Source organism: Pleurodeles waltl, chromosome 8 (genome assembly GCF_031143425.1).
Source record: "Pleurodeles waltl isolate 20211129_DDA chromosome 8, aPleWal1.hap1.20221129, whole genome shotgun sequence".
NCBI classification, from domain to species: Eukaryota; Metazoa; Chordata; class Amphibia; order Caudata; family Salamandridae; genus Pleurodeles; species Pleurodeles waltl.
Window position 1 is genome coordinate 1266894758 of NC_090447.1, and position 22189 is coordinate 1266916946.

At 42.3% G+C, this 22189-nt stretch overlaps 1 protein-coding gene across 1 annotated transcript in view; it reads right to left on the reverse strand.

Annotated features, from left to right (window-relative positions):
- Positions 1 to 8931: 8931 nt before the first annotated feature.
- The window catches only part of LOC138248537 (lysosomal proton-coupled steroid conjugate and bile acid symporter SLC46A3-like), a 195554-nt gene continuing 182296 nt past the window's right edge, over positions 8932 to 22189 (reverse strand). The window contains exon 7 of the mRNA XM_069202201.1: positions 8932 to 9179. Within this exon, the coding sequence (XP_069058302.1) occupies positions 9089 to 9179 (91 nt within the window). The 3' untranslated portion in view covers positions 8932 to 9088. The remainder of the gene's footprint in view (positions 9180 to 22189) is intronic.

A 22189-nucleotide genomic window follows, 5' to 3' on the forward strand; every position in this document is an offset into this window, starting at 1 on the left:
AACTTCACCACATTTGTGTGCATCAGTAATATTAGGCTGCAAAATGCAAGCTGGCAGGTAGCGACTCTAGTCACCCACCCAAAAGGTTAGATAAAGGGAAGGAAGAGAATGCAACTGACATCCTTATTTGCTTATTGGGGAAGATACTAATGCACACACATTTTAATGTTCGATGGTCGTGGCAGAGCATTCATCTGATGTCCCTTTTCAGTCCATACTTTTATGGGGAACAAACTTGTGTATATTGCATGTTAAAATGTGCCCTTGCTGCAAATGTCTCGTTAGAAATATCATTCACTGGTATGGAGTGCTGTGGTACTGTGTCAATCTTCTTTGATTTCTGAAGTCATCTGCGTAAATGAATGTAAACATCAGTACAAACTGAAGGATGCTGCACAAAAATTACCTTCATGGTAAATAACAAATCTTCCATAAAGTATATTCTCCCTTTCTTTCAAAATGCAGCCCATGAATACTGATGTTGCCTTCAGTCAGTGAGTTTCGTGGAGTAATTTAACTGCAGAGCACAAGAAGAGATTACGAAACAAGAGCAGGGCATAAATTAAGTTGTTGAAAATGTAAGAATGCATCTCACAAGGAGATGGACTTGGGGGAGGGCGAACTGTACATAGTTCTTGGCCTCGGAGCAGAATGCATGGTAGAATGTTTTTGCCCAGAACACCGACACATTGCAGCTGCAGGTTCAATGATGTTTCCATGATGTTCATCTGGCAGGTTGCGGGAAACCAGGCACCCCTTTCACATAGGTCCCGATCACAAAATAGTCTTCACTATCCAGAGGACACATTCCACATCCAACCCTAAATTAATGTTATTACGAGCAAACACAGTTGTAACAAATCTTAACCATGACATGCCTTCGGCCACCTTAAAATAGTGCTTGGAGTATAGGAAGTCAAGCAGTGAGAACTAACATTCACACCTTGGCCAGAGTCAGTGCCCTTCCTCTCTGCACCAGAAAATTGGATCCCCTCAAGGACAGTGGCCAAGAGGAGCTGTGGGTGTGTAGGTGACTATTTGGGGGCGGGTGGGGTGTCACAAGAGGGGCAACTTGTTTGTCATCTTGATGGGGGTCTCACAGGCACAGTGAGCTCACTAGGGAACCACCACCAACCACTTTTCAAGTGCATTGCCAGTTCTTGGGGGATTTTTCGTGCAGCCAATGATATACCAGACGATATAGCAGAAATACAGCAGAAAAATGACAGGAACAGGAAGATTCAATTTATTATTTATAAAGAGCTGCAGGCCTCAGTAGGAGGCTTCGTACTGTTAAGACACAAACAACAGAACCAATACTTTAGCACACGAATCAGAAGAGCCGTGGCTCCATCGAACAGAAAGGAAGGATCTTTAATGCACTCCTATAAGGCCTACGATTGTCAATTTTAATTAGGTGAAGTATATTATTCCATAAATTAGGGCCTAAGTGCCTTTATGGGCGCCCCACCTTAAAATATACAATTCAGTCAGACAGATACAGCGAAGCAGCAAGTTCTCAGACAGCAATCACGTGGCCTGATCATACTGCAAACTCAAACACCAAATAGCCATTAAAGGATTTATGAACTAGGCATAAAAACTTAAATTGAACTGTCCGTTCCACCGCCAGCATGGCTACACCTGTTTATACCTCGAAAGCATGGTTATATTTTTCCAGACTCAGCACTGTCTACTGCACAGGGCAGGTCCTCCCTGAACCTGAACACAAGCAACCCAAAATTGGTTTGATTGTTACTTGGGCTCATCAGTCAGGAACGGTTTGCTTCCAGTGGCACAGTATGCACAAGACTGATTTGGATATGGCTGGGTCCAAACTGAGGTGGCACTGAGTGCAAAATAACGATGGACTGGGATGCGGCCTGAGTAATTACCAGTGGCTGAGATTAAGTCAAGCATTTAAGTCATCACTTTTTTGTATTTGTTTGTAAATATGGCACAATGGTAGCGGTCATCTGCTCTGGGGTCTCGTTCTCAAATGTAACTTCTCCTTGTGCTGACAAACACAGACCAATTAATTAGCATTTTCCTTTTTTGTGCTCAGTACTGCCTGGGCACACTGATCTTAATTTCTGTGAGGGGCCACTGATGACTAGGATTATGAGGGCCCATTAATGCACATTACTGCATGGGGCAATTAATGCTAATTCATACCAAGGCTCATTGAAGTTTCTTCTCTTGGGAGGCTATGAAAATGACAAAGCCATCCAGTTCCATTGATGTTTAAGACAATTTAAACTGATCCTCATTAATAACTGGTGCCGCAGACATTCAGTCCTGATTGTAAGGACTGTTACCTGTAGGGACAGCCTGTACTATACCTTCTCCATGCCCAGATTCTCATCAGAAGCACGCAGGTAATTTCAAAAAGCTTAAAAAAGCAAGGGGGGGTGCTTTGCCATGAGCTCCTTACAGCATCATGTAAATTAGCCAATCTCCTGGTGAGAGGCTGGGAAGGGAGATAACGCCCAGTAGCAGACCACGGAAGAGAAAGTGGCCACACATAGTCAGGAGCAGGTGGCCTTTGCCACTAACACTTGCCCCACCATTCGTCACTACATTTATATCGTGCAGGTGGGCTGCTATGGGAGCAGATGGAGTGATCAGTTCTTACAGCAGAGTAAACAAATCTTTTCTGTAGTGCAAATCCACGTTGCACTCTAAGGTGTTGGCTTTTGGCAACTCAAAGACAGCCTCAAATTGTGCCTTCTCTCACTGGCTCCAGATTTGTCCCTTTTTGAATGATTATACATAAAATGTGTGCCTACTTATGCAGGCCAGGATAGGTAATGTTTTTATCTTCTCATTGAGATTTTGCAACATTTTAAAGATCTATGTGTTCATTTTTTTAATTGCTTTATAAAGTGCTTTTCGTTATCGTTCGGGCACTTCAAAGCACTCAACTGTACTATTCTCTAAATATTGTGTATGGTAAAATGGTGAGTATCTGCTGTCACCCTTTAAAAAATCACTGTAAGGGAGGACCAGGACTACTGAAAGCTGTTCAGGTGTCTTATCCGCAGTTGTGAACAGGACACCAGGACAGCTGTCATTTACCCACTGCACATCATCCTGGAAAATCCTGCTATGAATATCAAGTTACAGTGAATTCCTCCCCGAAACCTGGAAGGGATAACAAAGCAAAAATAAATACCGTGGCATGTTCCTTTTACTTCAAAATGGCCTTTACTTACAATTGTATAAAAATCCTACTGGTCATTAACTGATACAGGCTCCTCATAGATTGGCTTTGCAAGTACTTTCTGGTTGAGATGTCGGTCTACAAAGTAATACACGCACATGTTTACACGCATCCTGGGAGAAGTCTAACACTGATAATAGAATAGAAACAGTGCCTGCTTCCAAGTTCTTTATGTCTGGCTATGATTGGCGTAATAATTCATTTCCAAAGGAAAAAAACAGAGCTGGGATTTTTCAAAAATGGCAGGGAGTGCACTGATTACAATTAAACCAGTTGCAACAGAAAATATCCTTCTGAAATTAAGGAATACTATGGTATGCGTTGGGATCCACTTTCACGCACAAAGTGGCAAACAGACAAAGCCAGTAGGAAATCTATCCCTGCTAAGTTTTTCTGTAGGTTTTGAACATTTTGGAAGTTCTCAACTCCCAGGAGTAGTCCTGGAAATCTATGTACACTTCAGATTTCAAGAGCTACTCCTGTTGATATGATACTATATATATATATATATATATATATATATATATATATATATATATATATATACACACACACACACACACTATATCACATTTTTCCAGCTGGAGAAATCCCACACTTGCAAAAATAGGAGTGATTTTCAAAAGCAGTTTGCACATCGATTCTTCTTTTAGTACAGTTAAGTGTGCAAATAGAATGAGAACACTTACAAAGTTAAGACCGTGGAGTTTCACCACTTTCCACATTGATATCCCCTGCCTACTCTGAGAACACCCACACTCCCACCTGATCTCTAAAACTACTACAATGGAAGATCTGCTGCACTGGCAGATTTAGGCTCATATAAAAACCATTAAATCCTGAATATGCGATTTCTGATAAGGGTTTGATTCAATACATACACATCTTGACTGTTTCATGCCTAACTTATAACCACATAATCGTTTGTGAATAAGTACTTGGGTATTTATTGCTGTTCATTTATTACGACATTGATTCACAAAATTAATGCTTTGCATTAACTTCAGATTTTTGTGAATCTTTTCTGGATCCCCAGTCAACACAATGCCACCTTTTATACATTTTTTCCTTAATGACACTGCTTCCCTTCACTCGCAAACACGCAAAAAATATATATTAAAAATCAAAGGGAAATATTAAATAATGCTAAGTTTAAAACTATTGCTTCCCTTAAAAATTTAAATTGACTTATTATAACATTATCACCTCAACAACAATCTGCACTAAAAATGTACCCTCTACTCTGAATTTCTTTATGATACCTAAAGGGCAGTCAAAGGTATAAGAAAAATATATTTTGATACTTCCTTAGCGAATTTCTCCGCTGACTAGTGCTACAGCTGCTGAACTGAGTACTTTGTACATTATGGCTTTACACTTTTTAAACACAGATATGATATTGGTTTAAAAATCTATTTTGACACCATTGGAGCCTCTATAGCGACACGAAATTCATTTATGGAGCAAATATTTACTGACGTGGATTTGTGAGTACGGCGTATCTTGAAGGACAGGTGCATATAGGCTTTTGAGCCATATAAACATATGGGTCTGATGAATCTGCAAACACTGTGCGGTGAAAAGTGCTGACATATTTGTAACCATTTTTTTAAACAAAGTTTATTCACAATACTTTTTGGGTGTCAGCACACTATAATGAAAGTGACCTGCATGAACGCTAGACCTACCTTTTTAATGGCAGCGTCTAGATTATGACTCTTAGTTGGCTCTCATGTATGTAAGTGATGGCCATAGTCTAAGGCTTTTTAATATAAGGTTGTAGCACTACTCAACACTGTTGAGGCAAGCAAAGATGCAGGAGGAAGCTTGATGGCCAGGATAGCTACACTATTAGATTTTTTAAAGCATTCCTGGCTCCCCTCATGGATTGACCACTGTGGTTATAACTTAATACCAGAAACAAGTCAGGGAGGCTGATTGAATGTGTAACAACATTCCCTATGGTTGCTCCATTGTAGAGTTAGCTCACTTGTACACGTTTTGGGGGCTAATTATTGGATATGGAAGAAGAGTACATGTTCTCTCTATTTGTATTGGTAACAGCATTACACTTTTAGAAACAAGAATGGGAGTCTTGGTTTCTAGTAACCCATACTAGATAATAACAAGGAAAGTCAGTGTTATCTAGAAATAATACTAAAATATGTTATTTTTCAGTAGGGGTATATGTTATTGTTATTTGATTGATGAGAGGGGCGCTCTGCAGAGTATGCTACCCTCCAACTCGAATTAGTGATACAAGTTAGCTTAGTAGACCAACTGGCCTCCAAGATCCCACAGAAGAGACCAGGAGGATTATACATAATAAAATCAAATGGTTCTGATGACACAAGGTCTAAGAGTGAGTGGTTTGCAAATGTCACCAGAACCCTGAAATAGCAATATAGGAACATTTTACATGTTACCTACTATATATGTTTATATATTACATATTTGGCGGGGTAGATAACTTGAGAAAACCATTTTCTTCAAAGTGCAGGTAACAATGGTCACTAAGTGGTAATAAAATCTTCAGGTTTACCTTTCATGAATAAATTGTTGCTAATGCAATGGTACGAGCCAGTGGACTTATGCAATGCTGTAGTGTTCCCCAATAGTTATGGATTTACTACACTGGCCACATAATGTGCATACTTCTCAAAAAATTGTACTTATAGCTCAAATGGATGAAAATAATACTGCCAGACAATGTGCCGCCTAATTTGCACTTCCCCCATTTAATGTACATAACCTTACTGCCAAATTCTATTGGTATTTAACATGCCAAAGCTGTACAGAGTGGTTTGGGGACATTATGGTGACAAACCCTGTACTTCACAGGGAAGCATGAAATAATTCTCTATAAAATATGGGTTTTTATACTATGCCATAGAGACAGAGAACGAGAGAGGACTTAACAGGTAAGTGTGCAATATGGCCCAATATAGCCATTGGGACGTTCTGGTGACATCGTAAACCAAGAGACTTAAGACTGACTGTGTGTGATGTATTTTTCTGCATCCTAAACCGCAAGATTGCACTATAACACCATATCACACATGTTAATCCTTACTTGTTATTATGCAATGCTGTGGCATTTACGCAAAATTATGGATTTACCAAACTTGGAATATAATTTGGTGCATATTTTGCAGACTTAAACAAAAAATGTTATTTCCTGCTCTAATCAGTCAAAATAATACTACCAGACAAGATTTTTATACCGCCATATATTTGCCTTTTCTTGACACAAAGGGCCTGATTACGACTTTGACAGATGGAATACTCCGTCACAAACGTGACAGATATCCAGTACGCCATATTACAAGTTCCATTATATCCTACTGAACCTGCAAAACGGCGGGCGGTATATCCATCACATCTGTGAGGGAGTATCCTATCTGCCAAGGTCGTAATCGGGTACATAATTTGGCTTATTCTGTGTGTTTGGTCCTTCACTGCTGTATAATTCGAGTGACCCTGACAATGTTAAAGGTCAACGAACTGCTTTGCGGCTGTCACTATGATCAATGAACCTATATTTCAAAGGGACCTGCAAAATAATGTCCATGTTTCACAGGATCGGGTAAAATATGAGTTTTTTTACCACTGCATTTTGTATATGAAAGACATCCAAACATGTATGATAGATACATACATTTAAGTGGGGCTGGTGCAAGGATTTTTTGTCAGCTGCACAAAGTTACATTTTACTTAATGCACCCTATCTCACACCCCATACGAGAGGCACCTTCGTTAATCATCTACACTTGCTCTGCCCTCGGACCACCTTTAGATGCGTGTACATCTGTCAATGTCTGTAAATATAGAGGACGTAACATAGTACTTATTAGCAGGACTAAATGTGAGAAGAAGGCAGGGTCGTACTTGCCTTTGGGGCATCGTACTTGCCTTTGGGACAATCAGACAGCACCCGATGTTCTGACCTAACACATTAGTGAGTGGGCCGGTTTTTTAGCAGTTTGTGGGCCTGTTTTACAGCTAGGTGAGACGGTTTTTACTGTTGATTTCTGATATTACCACCAATATTGCCTGCTCAGACACAAACGAATGCACTCTCCCACCCTTTCAAAATACACATTCAGCATGTCTTTACAAGTTAAAAACTGGCCTGATTTGGAAACGTGAGTCACGTTTTTAAGTGTCTGATTCGCTAACGTGGTCCACTTTTATTTTAGTGCCGGGCTTATTGTATGTCCCAGTCCGACCCATGTGGGAGGTGCCACTGTTCAGGAAGGACCAGTCCCTCCCTCAATAATACTAATAAATAAATGCCTCAATGGCAGTGCTTAATTTGTAAATAAAAAGGTGCCGGTGCCCAAAACCCTCCTTTTAAACATGCAGCTGCTGCAATTAAATGTGTGAACACAGAATACCATATAAAGCCAATCCCTGCCCCTTCAGCTCACTCTTGCAGCTTTCTACTTTCTCCCTTTGTGACGCCTTTTCGTTTTTTACCTTCATCCGTCTTTCCCATTTGTGTCCTTTGCTCGCAGCAAATGCTTGAGGCAGAAGAATAAGCCCCGGTCCTCAAAAATAAGTGCCGGTGCTCAGCAGCGGAAACAATAAGTACAAGTTAAGCACTGCTCAATGGGCATTTTCTCCAAATTACACTTGACTGGGGCGTTGTTATGTTGAATGGCATGGAATAAATTAAATGACCAGCTGTGTGTGATGTATTTTTCTGCATCCTGAAACCAGTGCTTACTGGCTTGCCTAAACACTGTCACGTGTCTGCCTGCTGTGTGCGAAGTAACTAAAGGTATGTTTTCAAAGTGGCATATTTTCTGCTGTCAACACTGCACCTTTAAAAGTTGTTTTTGTTTGATACCACCGGTCCACGAACTTCAACCACATTTTGACAGAAAATGTATTCTTTGAAGAATGCAAGCCACAGGGGTATTGTTGCCACATCAGGAACAGTAGTCAATGTAGCTTGTACTCCTGACGAATAACTGCAGTTTGTACAACCCACGTTTAGAGTGAGGGTTTGTGTGCTAGAATATATCTTTTTGTCCTCATCTCTTTTTTCGAGTCGAGAGGATTTTTCATGCGTGAAATCTCTTCCTCTAAACCTTTTGAAAATCAAGGAGATTTTTTGCCACTTCCTCCTTTTAATTGTGCACTTAATGTCAATATTTTTTGCAACTAAAGTTTGGTGTGGAATTAAGGTTGTGAAATAATGGCCATTGTTTGGAAATACCCCAAAGGTCTGACTGAGAATATTGCCACATACCGTGACCATGCGTAAGGAACTTCAATCATCCTACCCGTTAACCAAATATAACTCAGCAAAAAATCTAGATACCTGGTAATTTTTTCATCTGCGCCTGCTAATCTGCACAGGACCTCAGGCTGCGCGGCCACAGGTAACAGTTTTTATCCACGCCAGTTTGAGTTAGGTGCGCAAAAGGTTTGGTAAACCGTAAGTGAATGTTTTATAAGCTACGGTGCAACTGAATTAAAAAAAAAAAAGTTTTCTGTTTGCATAGCTTAAGCAGACCGCAATGTTCCCTTCACCAACACGGTCTTCAAACTACAAAACGTAGTATGCTTAGTTGAAGCAGCGTGGCTGTCGGACATTGAAAAAAAATACATTTGCGCCTTGAATTTCTCCCTTTAGTACAATCTGGAAGTGTTAGAACTAAAAGTGGATGATCAGAATCAAACATTCGTCACCTCCTCCCTGCAGCATATTCTTTGTATCCTTTAATTTATAGTGCACGTGTTCTGCAGGATGTTTTATCTGCCACTCCTGCCTGCAGCTAGAGTGGCTTCTAGGAAAGGCGCGTGTGCTCGTGCGTGATAAGGCAGGGCGGACAGGGCCACGTCACGCTCCCACGCTCAGCTCAACGTATCGCCGCCGTCTGGTTCCTCTTCGTTGACGAGGAGCACGTGGCGGTTCTCTTCCTCGTATCCGACGCATATGATTGCGCTGCAAAACAAGAAACGCGGAGTTAACTGGGCTAGCGAAGTGCAAACAGTGTCGGTCTTTGCATCAAATGTGGAGGAGTACATTTTATTGGATATTACAGACAACCATCCCTTTCTAAGACGGACTTTGACCACTTCCTCACATAGCGTGGGAGCCCCAACCACTTGACCTTCTGTGTCCCTGGCATGCGCTTTAGAAGAATGCTGGCCGCAGGTTTACTGCCGCTGGTCTAGTACTGCATCATCCATAAGGGCCCCAAGATGTCTAAAGCTGCCACTTACTAAAACATCACACCAGAGGAAAGAAGATTTGTTTTTAAAGGAATGTGAGATATCACAGTGGTTTTGGTCCAAGGAAGCAGCACGAGAATCCCCTCCTCCCCTTGCTTAATATCTCAAACAGACTAAAGTTCCGAAGCAGTCTCATGGGAAGGTGCACATGTGCAAACAATCAAATGTTTTACTAGCCAGACCTGTCCCACAAACAAATATGCTCTTGGCTGTACAAGCTGTGCGTTTAGATTGCAAAATGTTTCCACGCATTCCCCTATGAATTAGCACACCACATGCACGAAGTGTATTAGCACCAGCAGGCTAAAAGGGGGACGCGGGAAAACAAAGTGTTTTTAACGCAGTTCCACTTTAACACACGTAATAATGTGTGTTGACACAAATGCAATCTGAAGAGGTGGCCAATAAGATATCGAGTGGCAGGGACAACCTTCCATGACATGAAAGAGCACAACAGGTGTCAGTAATGCACAAGCGAAAGTCATTGAACACATGCATCTCACAGAGATAATATAAACACATCCATATCTTTTTAATGTACTTTTCAGGAAAAAAACATTTGGCTGAGTATTCAGGTATACATTGTCATATCAAAGGAAATTCCAAAATTGCTCCTATAAAGGGTTCATACATTAATTATGTGCTAAATGAAGAAACAGAACATTATATTTCAGCATAACATTCTGAGATGTGACTTAAGAAGACACATTCCCAAGACCCCGAGTTTTATAAGGCAAGGTAAGGCAGCCATGGTGAACCACATCTTAGTGTCAAATCACAGCAAATATCCTAGAAACTGACTATTTTCAGCGCACAGGGAGCGCTACAGGCAGCAATATCCTGGTTTGACTGATCTGTCGAAAATCCCTGAATCATTCCTGTGTATTCTTCAGATACATATTTAAGAAAAGTGGTGCTGCACACAGTACAGCGCCACTTTTCTTGCGCTCTTTACCACCCCCTACAGCCACCATGTGTGCGTGCCGTATTTAAAATAGGGCACACCATAGCGCAGGGTAGGGCGCAATAGCGTAATTTTTTTTATGGTGCTATTGATGTACGCTGCAAGAGTAGCGCCAACATTTTGGCGCTACTCCTACAGAGTATATAGAGGACCATTGTAAACAATGGTGTGCCCCCTTTTAACACCTGCTCTGAGCAGGCGTAAAAGTGCCGAAAAAAATGACTCAAGGAAATCTGTTAGATTTCCTTGCACCATTTTTCCGGCCCCCGAACGAGGGAACACCCCATTTGCACACATTGGCCCTCATTCTGACCCTGGCGGTTCTCTACCGCCAGGGCCAACGGGGGCGGGAGCACCGCCGACAGGCCGGCGGTGCTCCCTTGGTCATTCTGACCGCGGCGCTTTGGCCGCGGTCAGAACGGGAAAACCGGCGGTCTCCCGCCGGTTTTCCACTGCCCCTTAGAATCCTCCAAGGCGGCACAGCTCGCTGCGCCCGAGGGGATTCTGATCCCCCCTACCGCCATCCTGTTCATGGCGGGAAAGCCGCCATGAACAGGATGGCGGTAGGGGGGGTCGCGGGGGCCCCTGGGGGCCCCTGCCGTGCCCATGCCCATGGCATGGGCACGGCAGTGGCCCCCTAACAGGGCCCAACTAGGCTTTTCAGTGTCTGCGATGCAGACACTGAAAAGCGCGACGGGTGCTGCTGCACCCGTCGCACGCCTTCCACTCCGCCGGCTCGATTCCGAGCCGGCTTCCTTGTGGAAGGCGCTTTCCCGCCGGCCCAGCGGGAAAGTCAGAATACCCCTCGCGGTCTATTGACCGCGGGGCGGTATTCAGGCGGCTTCCGACGGGCGGGCGGCAACCGCCGCCCGCCTAGGTCGGAATGACCACCATTATGTCTAGCGCAGGCATAATGTAGTGCAAAGGTTTACAAAGTGGTGCAACGCAAGTATTGCGCCACTTTGTAAATATGGGCGGCGATTTTGGCCCCAAAAGGCCACATTAGCATAAAAAACAATTATGCTAATGTGGCGCAAGGAGGAGCTAGAGTCTCTTAAATATGCCCCTTAATTGTTAAAAACGTACAATGGAGCTTTCAGAGAGTCAATGGTTCTGGAAAATACAATAATTAAAACACACAAAAGCTGGTTAGACTATGTGAAGTGTCTACTACAGTGTGAACTACAGTCGTAGATGGTTTCTACTAAAACAGCTACGATCACAAATTACTATCCCCAATTTTTTTTGCACATCACCTTTGTAACTCCTTTTACTTATTTGAATATGTCTAACTGAATGAATGCTAGTACTAATGGGTAATTACTTTTTACTGAACCACTGCAATTGTTTGCTCTTGCTCCACAGTGAATGGACATGGGGCTCTCAAAGCAGCCTTGGAAAAGTCAGCAAAGCCAGAGTAATATAAAACAAGCATTGACAAAGCCAATAGGTCTTGCCTATACCAGATCTATTGGTTTTGTCATTTTTTTTTAGCCATGTTGTACAGTAGCACAGCTGTTCTACAGCATGGCTAAAGGTATACAAGAAGTGCTATGATGTAGTCAACGCTAGCCTCTTTATTGTGCTTTTTTATTTTTACTTTTAATCATGCTGCATAGCAGCCACACAGCTGTACAACGTGGCAAGGAAAACATTAAAAACCCAAATAGTAGAGCTGTGCAGCATGGTTAGAAGTAAAAAAAAAAAAAAAAAAAAGCACTGTATAAGTGTGCATAGCCCTTTTTATTTGAACTTTTAGACATGCTGTACAACATAGCCTAAAGAACCATTGACAAAGCCAAAAGATCTTGCACAGACAAGACCTACAGGCTTTGGCTTTTTTTTTTTTTAAACAATGTTTATACAGCACGAACTCGGCTCAACTGCAATGCAGTGTTTTACATGACTTCAATGTCACATTATTTTTTGTGTTTTTTAGGCACAGGAGATTAACCCATATGCCATTAATCACAGGATGTCGAGCTGATGTCCTGGAAATGGAACCTGATTCCCCGTTTCCAAAGTCGACAGCTCTGGCCATTAGACCACACCCTCTCCCCTGCCTACAGAATGCTAATTTTGCAGAGTGAGTGCTGTTGCATTCATAGCCCTTGCAGTCAAGGGGGAATCTGGTGCTAATTGGTAGCAGGATATGATGAGGAGCGTGGTGGAGGTGTTCAACAGTTGCCTTCATGCAACACCCGACCCTCTTCCTTTATGCTGCTTTCCTGGGAACTGTTGTCAAGGGGAAGCAGCCTATTGCAGTGAGCAGATACGATCTAGACAAAGGAGGGTGCAACATTTTATCCCACCTCTCTCCGAACAGGGGCTTTACTGTGAACATGACATGTAAGACTGCACCTTTAGTAACTTCCTTTCTGGTAAATCTAAAGCTTTTCTGTTTTTTAACGTAACTGCTTTGAGATTAAATATGTTTGGGAGAAAAGCCATCAAAATATTCCTGATAGTGTAAAAAAAAGCAAGAGAGACATCACCGGGATGAGCTCTATTCCCAGTCATACACATGTGCTTGAAAGAGTTTCCTTAGAACTTCTGTGGAGGGTGAGAAAGCAAATGCCTTCTAGATTAAAGGAACACGTATACGAGATGAAAGCACCGAGGAGCATCTGCTAGGATAGGAGAACGGCAGCCCACACACCGGAGGCACTGGCTGAACAAGTTATTAAAAATCCAGGGCTCTCCTTGCCCCGAAGAAGCCCAGCTATAGAGTACCGAAGCCACACCCTTTCCCTCTGACCGCGTTCGCATGAAAACTCTGACAGGATAGCTTCAAGCTGCCTACAAATAAACCCCCTGCCCCTGTTATCCTCCTGGGTCCTACACTCCCACGACCAATTTTAAATAGCACCCCCCCCCTCCTCATATGAAATAACCGTAGTGAAATGCAACAGGTTTGGTTTTCCTTTTGTTTAACATTTAGTTCAACTGCTACCGTGGAGTTTTGGGCACAAAAAGGTGAAGGCTTCCCTCAATGGCATGCGACGTGACTCAGCTGCTTTAAAACATCCCGCAGGCATTAAAAATATTTGTGAATAACAGTTTACGAACATACTGAACAACAGGCAATACAAGGAGCGCAGCAGACTCAGAGGACAGGAGTGGCAGCATTTCAATGCAGGAGTAGCTTGCGGCGCATGGCAAGGGGGGAGGCTGTGGGCAGGGCTGAGAAAAATTAATAAAAAAATAAAATAAAAAATAAAAACTTACCAGAACCGCCGTCGCTCCCACCACTGTACCGCTCCTCATACCTTCGCTGCAGGCGCAGACTCCCCGCCTGCCCTGCGGCCAATCTGAACGCGGCTGTCATGCTGCTGGCAGCGCAACATCAGCATTCGGATTGGTCGGTGTGCCCAGCCAGGGTGCTCCAAGGCAGAGTGGGAGTCTCAGCCTGCTGTCTCCAACCCTGCAATGCAGTGCTGGGTTAGAGAGAGCCTAGTGCGCGTGTGTGTTTGGCCGGCCCGAGACGGCCAGCCAGACATACATGCGCACTGAGAGGGAGTATTGCTCGTCACAGCCTGTGGCCCCGCCCCTTTTATAATAAAACGATAATAAATATAGTTTATTATCGTTTTATTGTAAAAGTTTGGCAGCTGCTGCTGCTGTCGGGGGGCGACGCTCCTTCGCCTTAGCGGAGGAGCAGTGCCTGTTGAAATGCTGGGCGTGCACAGGTTATGGCAATTTATAGACGAAAGAAGAAATAGTACCCAAATCACAGAGCAGAAAATGGAACAACACTAATTAAAACAAATTAATCTGCACTTGCTCCATGCGCCAAAGATCGAACTGGAAATTACATTTTGCATGCAATGACCAATTAAGGAGACTTTACAGAAGAGTGATGTGAAGCCAACAAAGGGGGAGCAGCAAGCAGGCTCAAAGCCCTTTCGTGTATACAACAGAGTCCCACGAGACGCATGCGTCAGCGCTTGCACTCGCAGGCTTGACCCTGAAAAAGGTAAAAAACAGTCTGACAAGAAGTAATATTGAGTAAATTGCTGCCTAGAGTTGTAAAGTGAAGGAGCCCGACACCCTCCATGCAGCGAACCCCCAAGAGAGAAATACAAAATCTGGGAATTCATTTTGGCATGGCTTTCTATCACTTTTAAAAACGGTCATTGGCTTCATTCTTCACACCATTTTCCCATCACACAAATACAAGCTGAAAAGACATCCCAACTTCACACCTTGGACAGCATAGTTATTCCTTAAATTCCACTGCTTTATAGATTCTCACAACAGACCGAAGACTTAGATTACAGACACCTTCCAAGTTCACACAGCATACATACACATAACCTAGATTGTTCGCCAGATACACCTTTTTAAAGAAAAACAGACATTGATCTTTCGCTTGTAGTGACAGCTTACGCAGTTTCTAACTTTTCTTCAACACATAAAAATAAATAAAAAAAAATAAAAAAAAGTCAAGCCAACCCGCCCCTAATCTTTGGATTTTGACAATCAAATTAATTTCAAATTCGTTATACCACAGCCAGGATTTAAACAAATTAAATCTGGTAAAAACTGCAGCAGTCTGTGTACTTTTTTTGTATTTTTTGTAACATACAGGCACTAATCTAAATCTCTGCTTTTTATCCTTCGGAAGTTAATAAAATGAGTACCATAGGAAGGTAATGTTCACCTCCTTGCTCTCAAAAAAATTATTCACTCGTCATTGATGCTGCAATTTCTGCAAACCCACCTGTGGTGAATTGCTGAGTTCTCATTATTGCATGATTTAGATGCTCAAGTGTGAATTTGTAAATTTTCTGGACTCAAGGAATTCCTCCGCCACTAAAACATGCCCTGGTCTCTAACTTTACACTGTCGGTTGCAGATGTTTAGTTTTTAACTGTATTCTATGTAACTTAATGTTTTTTATTGTTGAAAGTATAAAGGAAGTGGTACAGAGGAGTTGGGGGGGGGGGGGGTCTTCTTGACAGTGGGACAAAAAGCTCTTCTAGGCATTGTTTGTAGTTTCATATAGCACAAGCTGAGCTGAAGGGCATTGGGGTGCTTCACATGAGCGCCAGTTACACTCCACAAGGTCTGAGCCTTCTTTTAAGCATGGAGAAATTAAGCAGTTTGACCAGATTCACAGAATGTTGACCCAAGGCAGAGACTGGAACCTGATCCCCAGTTCCAAAGTCACAAGCTGAGGCCATAATGCCACATCCTCTCCCCAGTGAGAACCCTGAATTCTGAGCCACCATAATAATTACAAATTGTATTCTTAAAGGGCAGTGTGCCCCTTTAGAAAGAGGCAAAGAATTGTTGTAAACATTTAAGGTAAATACATTTTGGCCCTATCCTAGCTTGCGCTGCAAGGAAGAGGGCGTGGAACAACCATTGCGCTGTGACTGCACTATCGAGATTTTTGGACTGGCACGTTTTGATGCCATTGTTCCTGCCCCAAAGTACAGCACAGGCTTGTCAGGGCAAAGGGGAATAAAGAGTGGCTAGCTACCTGAGCACTCAGAACTAGAGTAAGGGAATTGGCTCAAGAAAATATCTGAAAAACAGAGGAAAAAAAGAGAGTTGGTTTTAATCTTTTATGGATCAAACAAATTAAACATAATTTGTTTTGGTTTGTTTAGACACTAATAAAATAATTACTCTTCACAGACCCCATATGTTGGAACGGAAAAGACTCCTGCATCAATCAGGCCTTCTGCCATTGTGCCACTCCAGTCGACAGCCCTGTATGCCAGAAGGGGCCACCATGAAGATTAAGGCCGTTGCCCTGGGGCATCGCTATGACTGAGGAAGGCTGTTGCCCCGTGAAGCGCCGTGACCTGAAAGGGCAGTTGCCCTGTGTGCTGCTACCTGTCTGCCTCAAATGTCAGGTAGGGGCTGTGGAGAAGAGAAAGGGCCATTGCTTTGTGCGAGTATGAGGTGTAGCAGGTAACCACTCGTGTCACCAGAACATCTACTTTGCCATCAGAGACAATAAGCTGCCTGAGACCTACAGCCTGGATCAGAGGAACTTACTGCCCACCCAGAGAAGTGCCATGGATGTCCGGTTGCCTTCCCTGAAGCGATGAGTCAACCGCCTATTGCCTGGCATCTACTCATGTTGACCGCAATGCTGAATCGTCTGATAGGAATCTGCTCTGACTGTAGCACTAAGGCGCTGAGACTCTGCCTTTGACAGCCATCATGTAATTTCAAAAACTCGTACTTACTACCTGAGCCAAGCCTCATGTGAATGGGGAATAACGACTGTCAGTAACCTTGGGAGTGGGTCTCGGGGTCTTGCCTGTACAACTCTAGAATGCCAGCTTTATGAAGAATAGGTATTTTATTGTGTGCCGTTCTTCACTCTCTGTTCATACATAAATGCTACCTTTATCATAGCAGCAACTATTTGTCTGGACATTCATTTACTGAGGTTGTAGGGTGTATTCGGAGTCGACTACCTCTATAAATTCTGCATTGTACCTGTGTAAATCTTGCAGCACCCTGCACCCCTCACTCCACCTCCACACGCTACTACTGAGCTGAAGTGGTAGTAGTTGGCCCAGCTGATAAAGCCCAGAGCCCATAGTAAGTCTGGCCCCTGGAATCAGGAGTAAAAGCCATTACCACCCTACAGCTGCGCCCAGCAACTCCTGTTTTCTCGGTGGACCACTGAAAGGGAACTTAACACAATGACTAAGTGGAATGGGCCTCGTTGGTACCTTCCATGCTACTGCTGTATTTGAATTACAGTTTATTCTTAAAAGCAAGCACATTTTTTCATCTTCGGGTGTGTTAACATATGTAACTGTCTCCCTTCACACGTGTGTAATGGGTTACTTAAATTCAGCTACAAAATTGCAATCAGTAAAACAAACGTAAACAAAAATCTCTTTAAGTTATAAAGAAAAACGTAATCCAAGCTCTGTGCTTGAACAAAGACCCAATATTCAGAAGAAAAAAATAAAACTTCTCCAGTTCATTGCCTTTTTTCAACATGAACGTGTTCAACGTTTTCTGGCGGTTCTGCATCACCTACTGCACGCCTACCTCCAACGAGCCTGAGGAGTTGTACACCACTTACAACAGTTACTCCCAGAAACCGGGCTTGTGCACTCCAGCTCCAAATGTACTAATCTGATGAGGACAGGCCTGTGGTGCGTGTGCGTACGTATGATACAAACAAGTCCCGGGTACCTATATTACAAACACGCTAAAAGAGCAGCAGAGAGGAATGAAAAGGCGTATTCAAGATACTTACTGGTGCACTTCACTACCCTGGATGCTGGAAGTAGGGCTGCTGGGGGTGCTGCAGCACTCTCCGAAATATTAATGCTGGAATTCAGAAGGTGAATGAGTAATAAAGAACTGGAAACAGGTGCAACCTGACTCTTAGAGGCTAAAGGCTGAAACTCACTGATGCTTAGTGAGACCCGAGGCACTCAAAAACGAGTAAATTATTTCAATAATGTCCTTGAACTAGCCTTGCTTGGAACTACCCCCTTTAAAGATGACTTCTACCTCCGGTATAACTCTGTTCTCACACAGAAGAAAAGAAAACTCTGAAAACTTAAGGCTTGCTGGCAGAAATCTCATTCCTTGCAAGACAAAAACAACAATCTCAGTGAAAGAAGTTTTCATTTTTTTTTTAACTGGAGCCACAAAAAAGTTTATTCTAACAAAATATCTTCTACTTTAAATGCCCCTTATGAATTATTCAAAACCGTAGAGTCTCATAACAACCCTGGATCATCTAGGGATGTAATAAACTCTCCTCAAGAATTGCTAGGTAGGTTACCCATTTTTTCCCACAACAATGTGTCTATTATTAGAGAAGATTTGGAAAATATAAGAGTCAGGCTGGATTCTGACCACGTTGGATTAACCTCCCCAGATTTGATTGTTAGTAAAAACAAAAAGAACAATTAGGCAGTTCATTTTTGTACCTCTTGATTTCAGACTGCAAACAATTGTGGATTATTAAGCCTTGGGTCCTCCCATGGACATATGCCGTGCATTTTTCTAAGACTCAGATAGCTCCAGTTATTATCAAGATTATCAATGTCTACCTTAAAACTGGAGTTGATCCCACATCACTGAAATAACTTCTATAGACCTAGCCTACAGAAATCTTCCTTGGGCCATGATAATATTTCCTACTTCAGGCCCATTTTTTAATCACATTTTAGCTAAACCTTTTTTTTTTTTTTTTTTAAACTGTCACAGCTCAACCTCTAAACTTTGTAGGAAGGCATAGCCTTTTGAATGAAGCCCAGGCTGGCTTCAGACGGCCATTAAGTCAGTGGTGGTTTCTGCAACAGCTAAATGGTGGTCAATGGGGGAGGCCCAGATGTAATAATTTTAACAACCTGACAGCCTACTTCAATACCATCAACCATCTCATCCTGATTCAAGATCTGGAAAATAGTGTCACAGTAAGGAGACTCACCTAACGGATTACATTGTTTCTGTGAGACAGGACTCAATTTGTCCAATTAGGTACTTTTACCCCAAAGCCTAAAACCCTCAATTGGGATGTTCCCTGGGGCTCCTCCCTTTCCCTGCATCTTTTAAATGTATAATTGTCCTCATCAATTAGGACAATTTAAAGTCACTATACATTGTTTATGTCAATGAAACACAACTTATAATAACTCTATCTGATAAAACATATGAATCAGGAATGGACTTATCAATTGCTTTAGAAGCAATGTAGAGCTGAATAAAAAAAACTTTTAAACTCAATCCCAGAAAATCTAAATTCAAAAAGATTGATTGTAAACAATAAATTCAATGGATGAAACTCTCCCTTTTGGCTCAGGTCTTTTGGAGTGTCCTGAGCCAGTTTCTGCAGTCAGAAATCTTGAGCTCTGTAAGGATAATGTATTGACCATGAAATCTCTTCTGTGATTAAATATAGCCTTAGAACCCGCTGCAGCGGGCTCTACTGGCTATTAAAGGCCCGCTCCTGCGTTAAAGGCCCGGGTCTTTATTGCCCGGTAGAGTCCGCTATGGTGGGTTCTAAGGCTATTAGAACATTCTGCCCTCTAGTGGCAGAATATTCTATCTAATTAAACAAATTCCTCACGACACCCGAGGGGATTACAATCCCCTCAGGCTCCATGAGGGTTTGTTGACAGCTGTAGCTGTGAACAAAGAACAATGGAATGTTGACGTTTCGGGCTTTTACCAGCCAATAAAAGCCTGGAGCACTCCATTGTCTGCAATGGAGCCCCCCAACATTCCAGTGTTCTAATATAGCCTTAGAACCCACCATAGCGGTCTCTACCGGCTGTATCGGCCAAAGACGAGGGCCTTTAACACAGGAGAGGGCCTTTGATAGCCGGTAGAGCCCGCTACGGCGGGTTCTAAGGCTATTAGAACATTCTGCCATTAGAGGGCAGAATGTTCTCCTAAATACAACAAAGGCTTCATGGAACCGGAGGGGATTAAAATCCCCTCAGGCTCCGTGAGGCTTTGTTCACAGCTGCTGCTGTGAACAAAGGAGATTGGAATGTTGTTGCTGCGGGCAAAAGCCCGGAGCACTCCATTGTTTTCAATGGAGCTGCCAACATTCCAATGTTCTAATATTGCATATACCAGCTTCATTTGGTATGCAGGTTCTTCCCTCTTATCTTGCTCACAAAAGATGGTGATAATGAAAGCTTTATTCACCCCCCTTCTGGAATGCAGCAAACCTTGGTATGAAGAAGAAAAAAAAGATATCTGAAAACTAGAAAATGTAAATTGCAGCTGTAAGAACTACCCAACACTTAAATTCAGTATCTATGTAGACTGGCAGTTATATTTATTACTAATTGGTAAAATAATCCAGTTTTAAACCGTCTGTCTTGGATTCAAGATTTCTCATGAAACTAGTCCCAAATTTAATAAATTAGAAAACAATTTACTATGTATACTAACACCATACCTAAGATGCTAAAATCAACACCTTTTTGTTGTCCACCCAGATAAGTATGAAAGATGAGGAGGAAAAGTCTATTGGAGTGTAACTTTCCACCTTCCATACGTGTTGAGAACAGCTTAAAGGTGTTTGGAAACAAAATTATGACCTGACTAACCACACTCTATAGCTACTCTAAGTAAGTAAACTGGGGAATGGCATGGGATGATGAGAGATAACACACCAAGGTAGTGTTTCCCAAAATGTGGGTCACAACCCACTGCTTGGTCGAGCCGATCCAAGCAATAAAGATGCCTTTAAAATCTGTAGTCTTCCAGCCACATTTGCTGTGCTTCAAAGACCGAGGTCAAATGTCAGGATATGTCTTCTGAAAAATTGCTGCTTTTTGTTTAACATGGAGATTGGTACAAATTCTTATCACTTTTCAGTCAGAGAAAGAAAAGTAAAGTGAATTATGTGAATCTTGCTGGAGAACAGGGAATGTGAAGAAAAAGGCTGTAGGATGTCATTTTTGTAACACACAATACTATGTAAATAACGGTAAATGAACTGTACACATTCAAATATGAAGCACTTTTTTGGTAATTCAGAAGTGTGATGGAAATAAAGGGCCTGATTACGACCTTGGCGAAGGGGATTACTCTGTCACCAACGTGACAGATATCCCCCCCACCGTGTTACAAGTTCCATTATATCCTATGGAACGTGTAATACGACGGACGGGATATCCGTCACATTTGTGACAGAGTAATCCCCTCTGCCGAGGTCATAATCAGACCCAAAGATTAATAGGATATAAACAAATCAAGACACTTTGCTTGGAGATGCACAAATGATACATTTTCAGCGTAACATGATTTCCACACATTATAATTTGTGTGCAATATAGTTTTATAAGTAAAAACTAAATGTATGTGCAAATTTAGTGGCAATTTCAATGGAAAATGTGGTGCCTGTAAATGATTGTGCTTGTACACAATGCTTTAATTACATACAAAAATCTCCCTCATCATGTCCAATAATGGTTGGCGGGTCGCAAATGTTTCTTGTTATAAAAATTGTATTTAGTGCCTAGACTGTCTTTGTGGTAAGGGATGCATCGTATGAACAACCTATAATAATAATTATAATAATAACAATAATAATAACATGTTATACAGCAAAATGGAAAATCATAAGAAAAGAAGATTGGGGTTTAAAACTTGTTTCCTGCAAGGTTTGGGTAAATGTTGCTGAAGAAAAACTTTTTTAAAATCACACTTCCTATTCCTTTGAATAAGCAACCTTTCCTCGGTGCAAACCAAAAAGATGATGGAAATTGAGATTTCAAATAATACTTTCTTTTAATTTGAAACATCTGACTTGGTGCCATGGCCAAGAGTGTTGCAGGCCACTAGAGACCCAGAGTGCAGTAAAGAATGCAATGCATAAAGGTGCCACAATAGGGTAGCTGGGACCTTTGTGAGATAAGGTTACCTACTAGCAGCCACAGACATCATGGTTTTATCACTTATAAACTAGTCCTAGTTGCAGATGAAAAAAATGACTACATCAATGAGGAAACTCCTTCTTCGGGCCCACTCCTTCCAATCTTATCACAGGCTGGACGCCATGCTGACCGCATCCCAACCTGAGGCCAAGAGTGACTGTGCGGCATCAAAGTAGGCGTCACTGCAACAGGGGTGCATATTAGGACCCCTCTTTCCCGACTCAGGCTATGGAAAGATTGAACCTATGCAGCACCTTCTTACAGGTTCCCAGGAGTGTGTGCAGGTGATCTTCACCCTGGACCTACACAAGTGCAAATGGACACACCAGTTCAATAGTTTCAGCATTAGAGAAAAACTGAAAC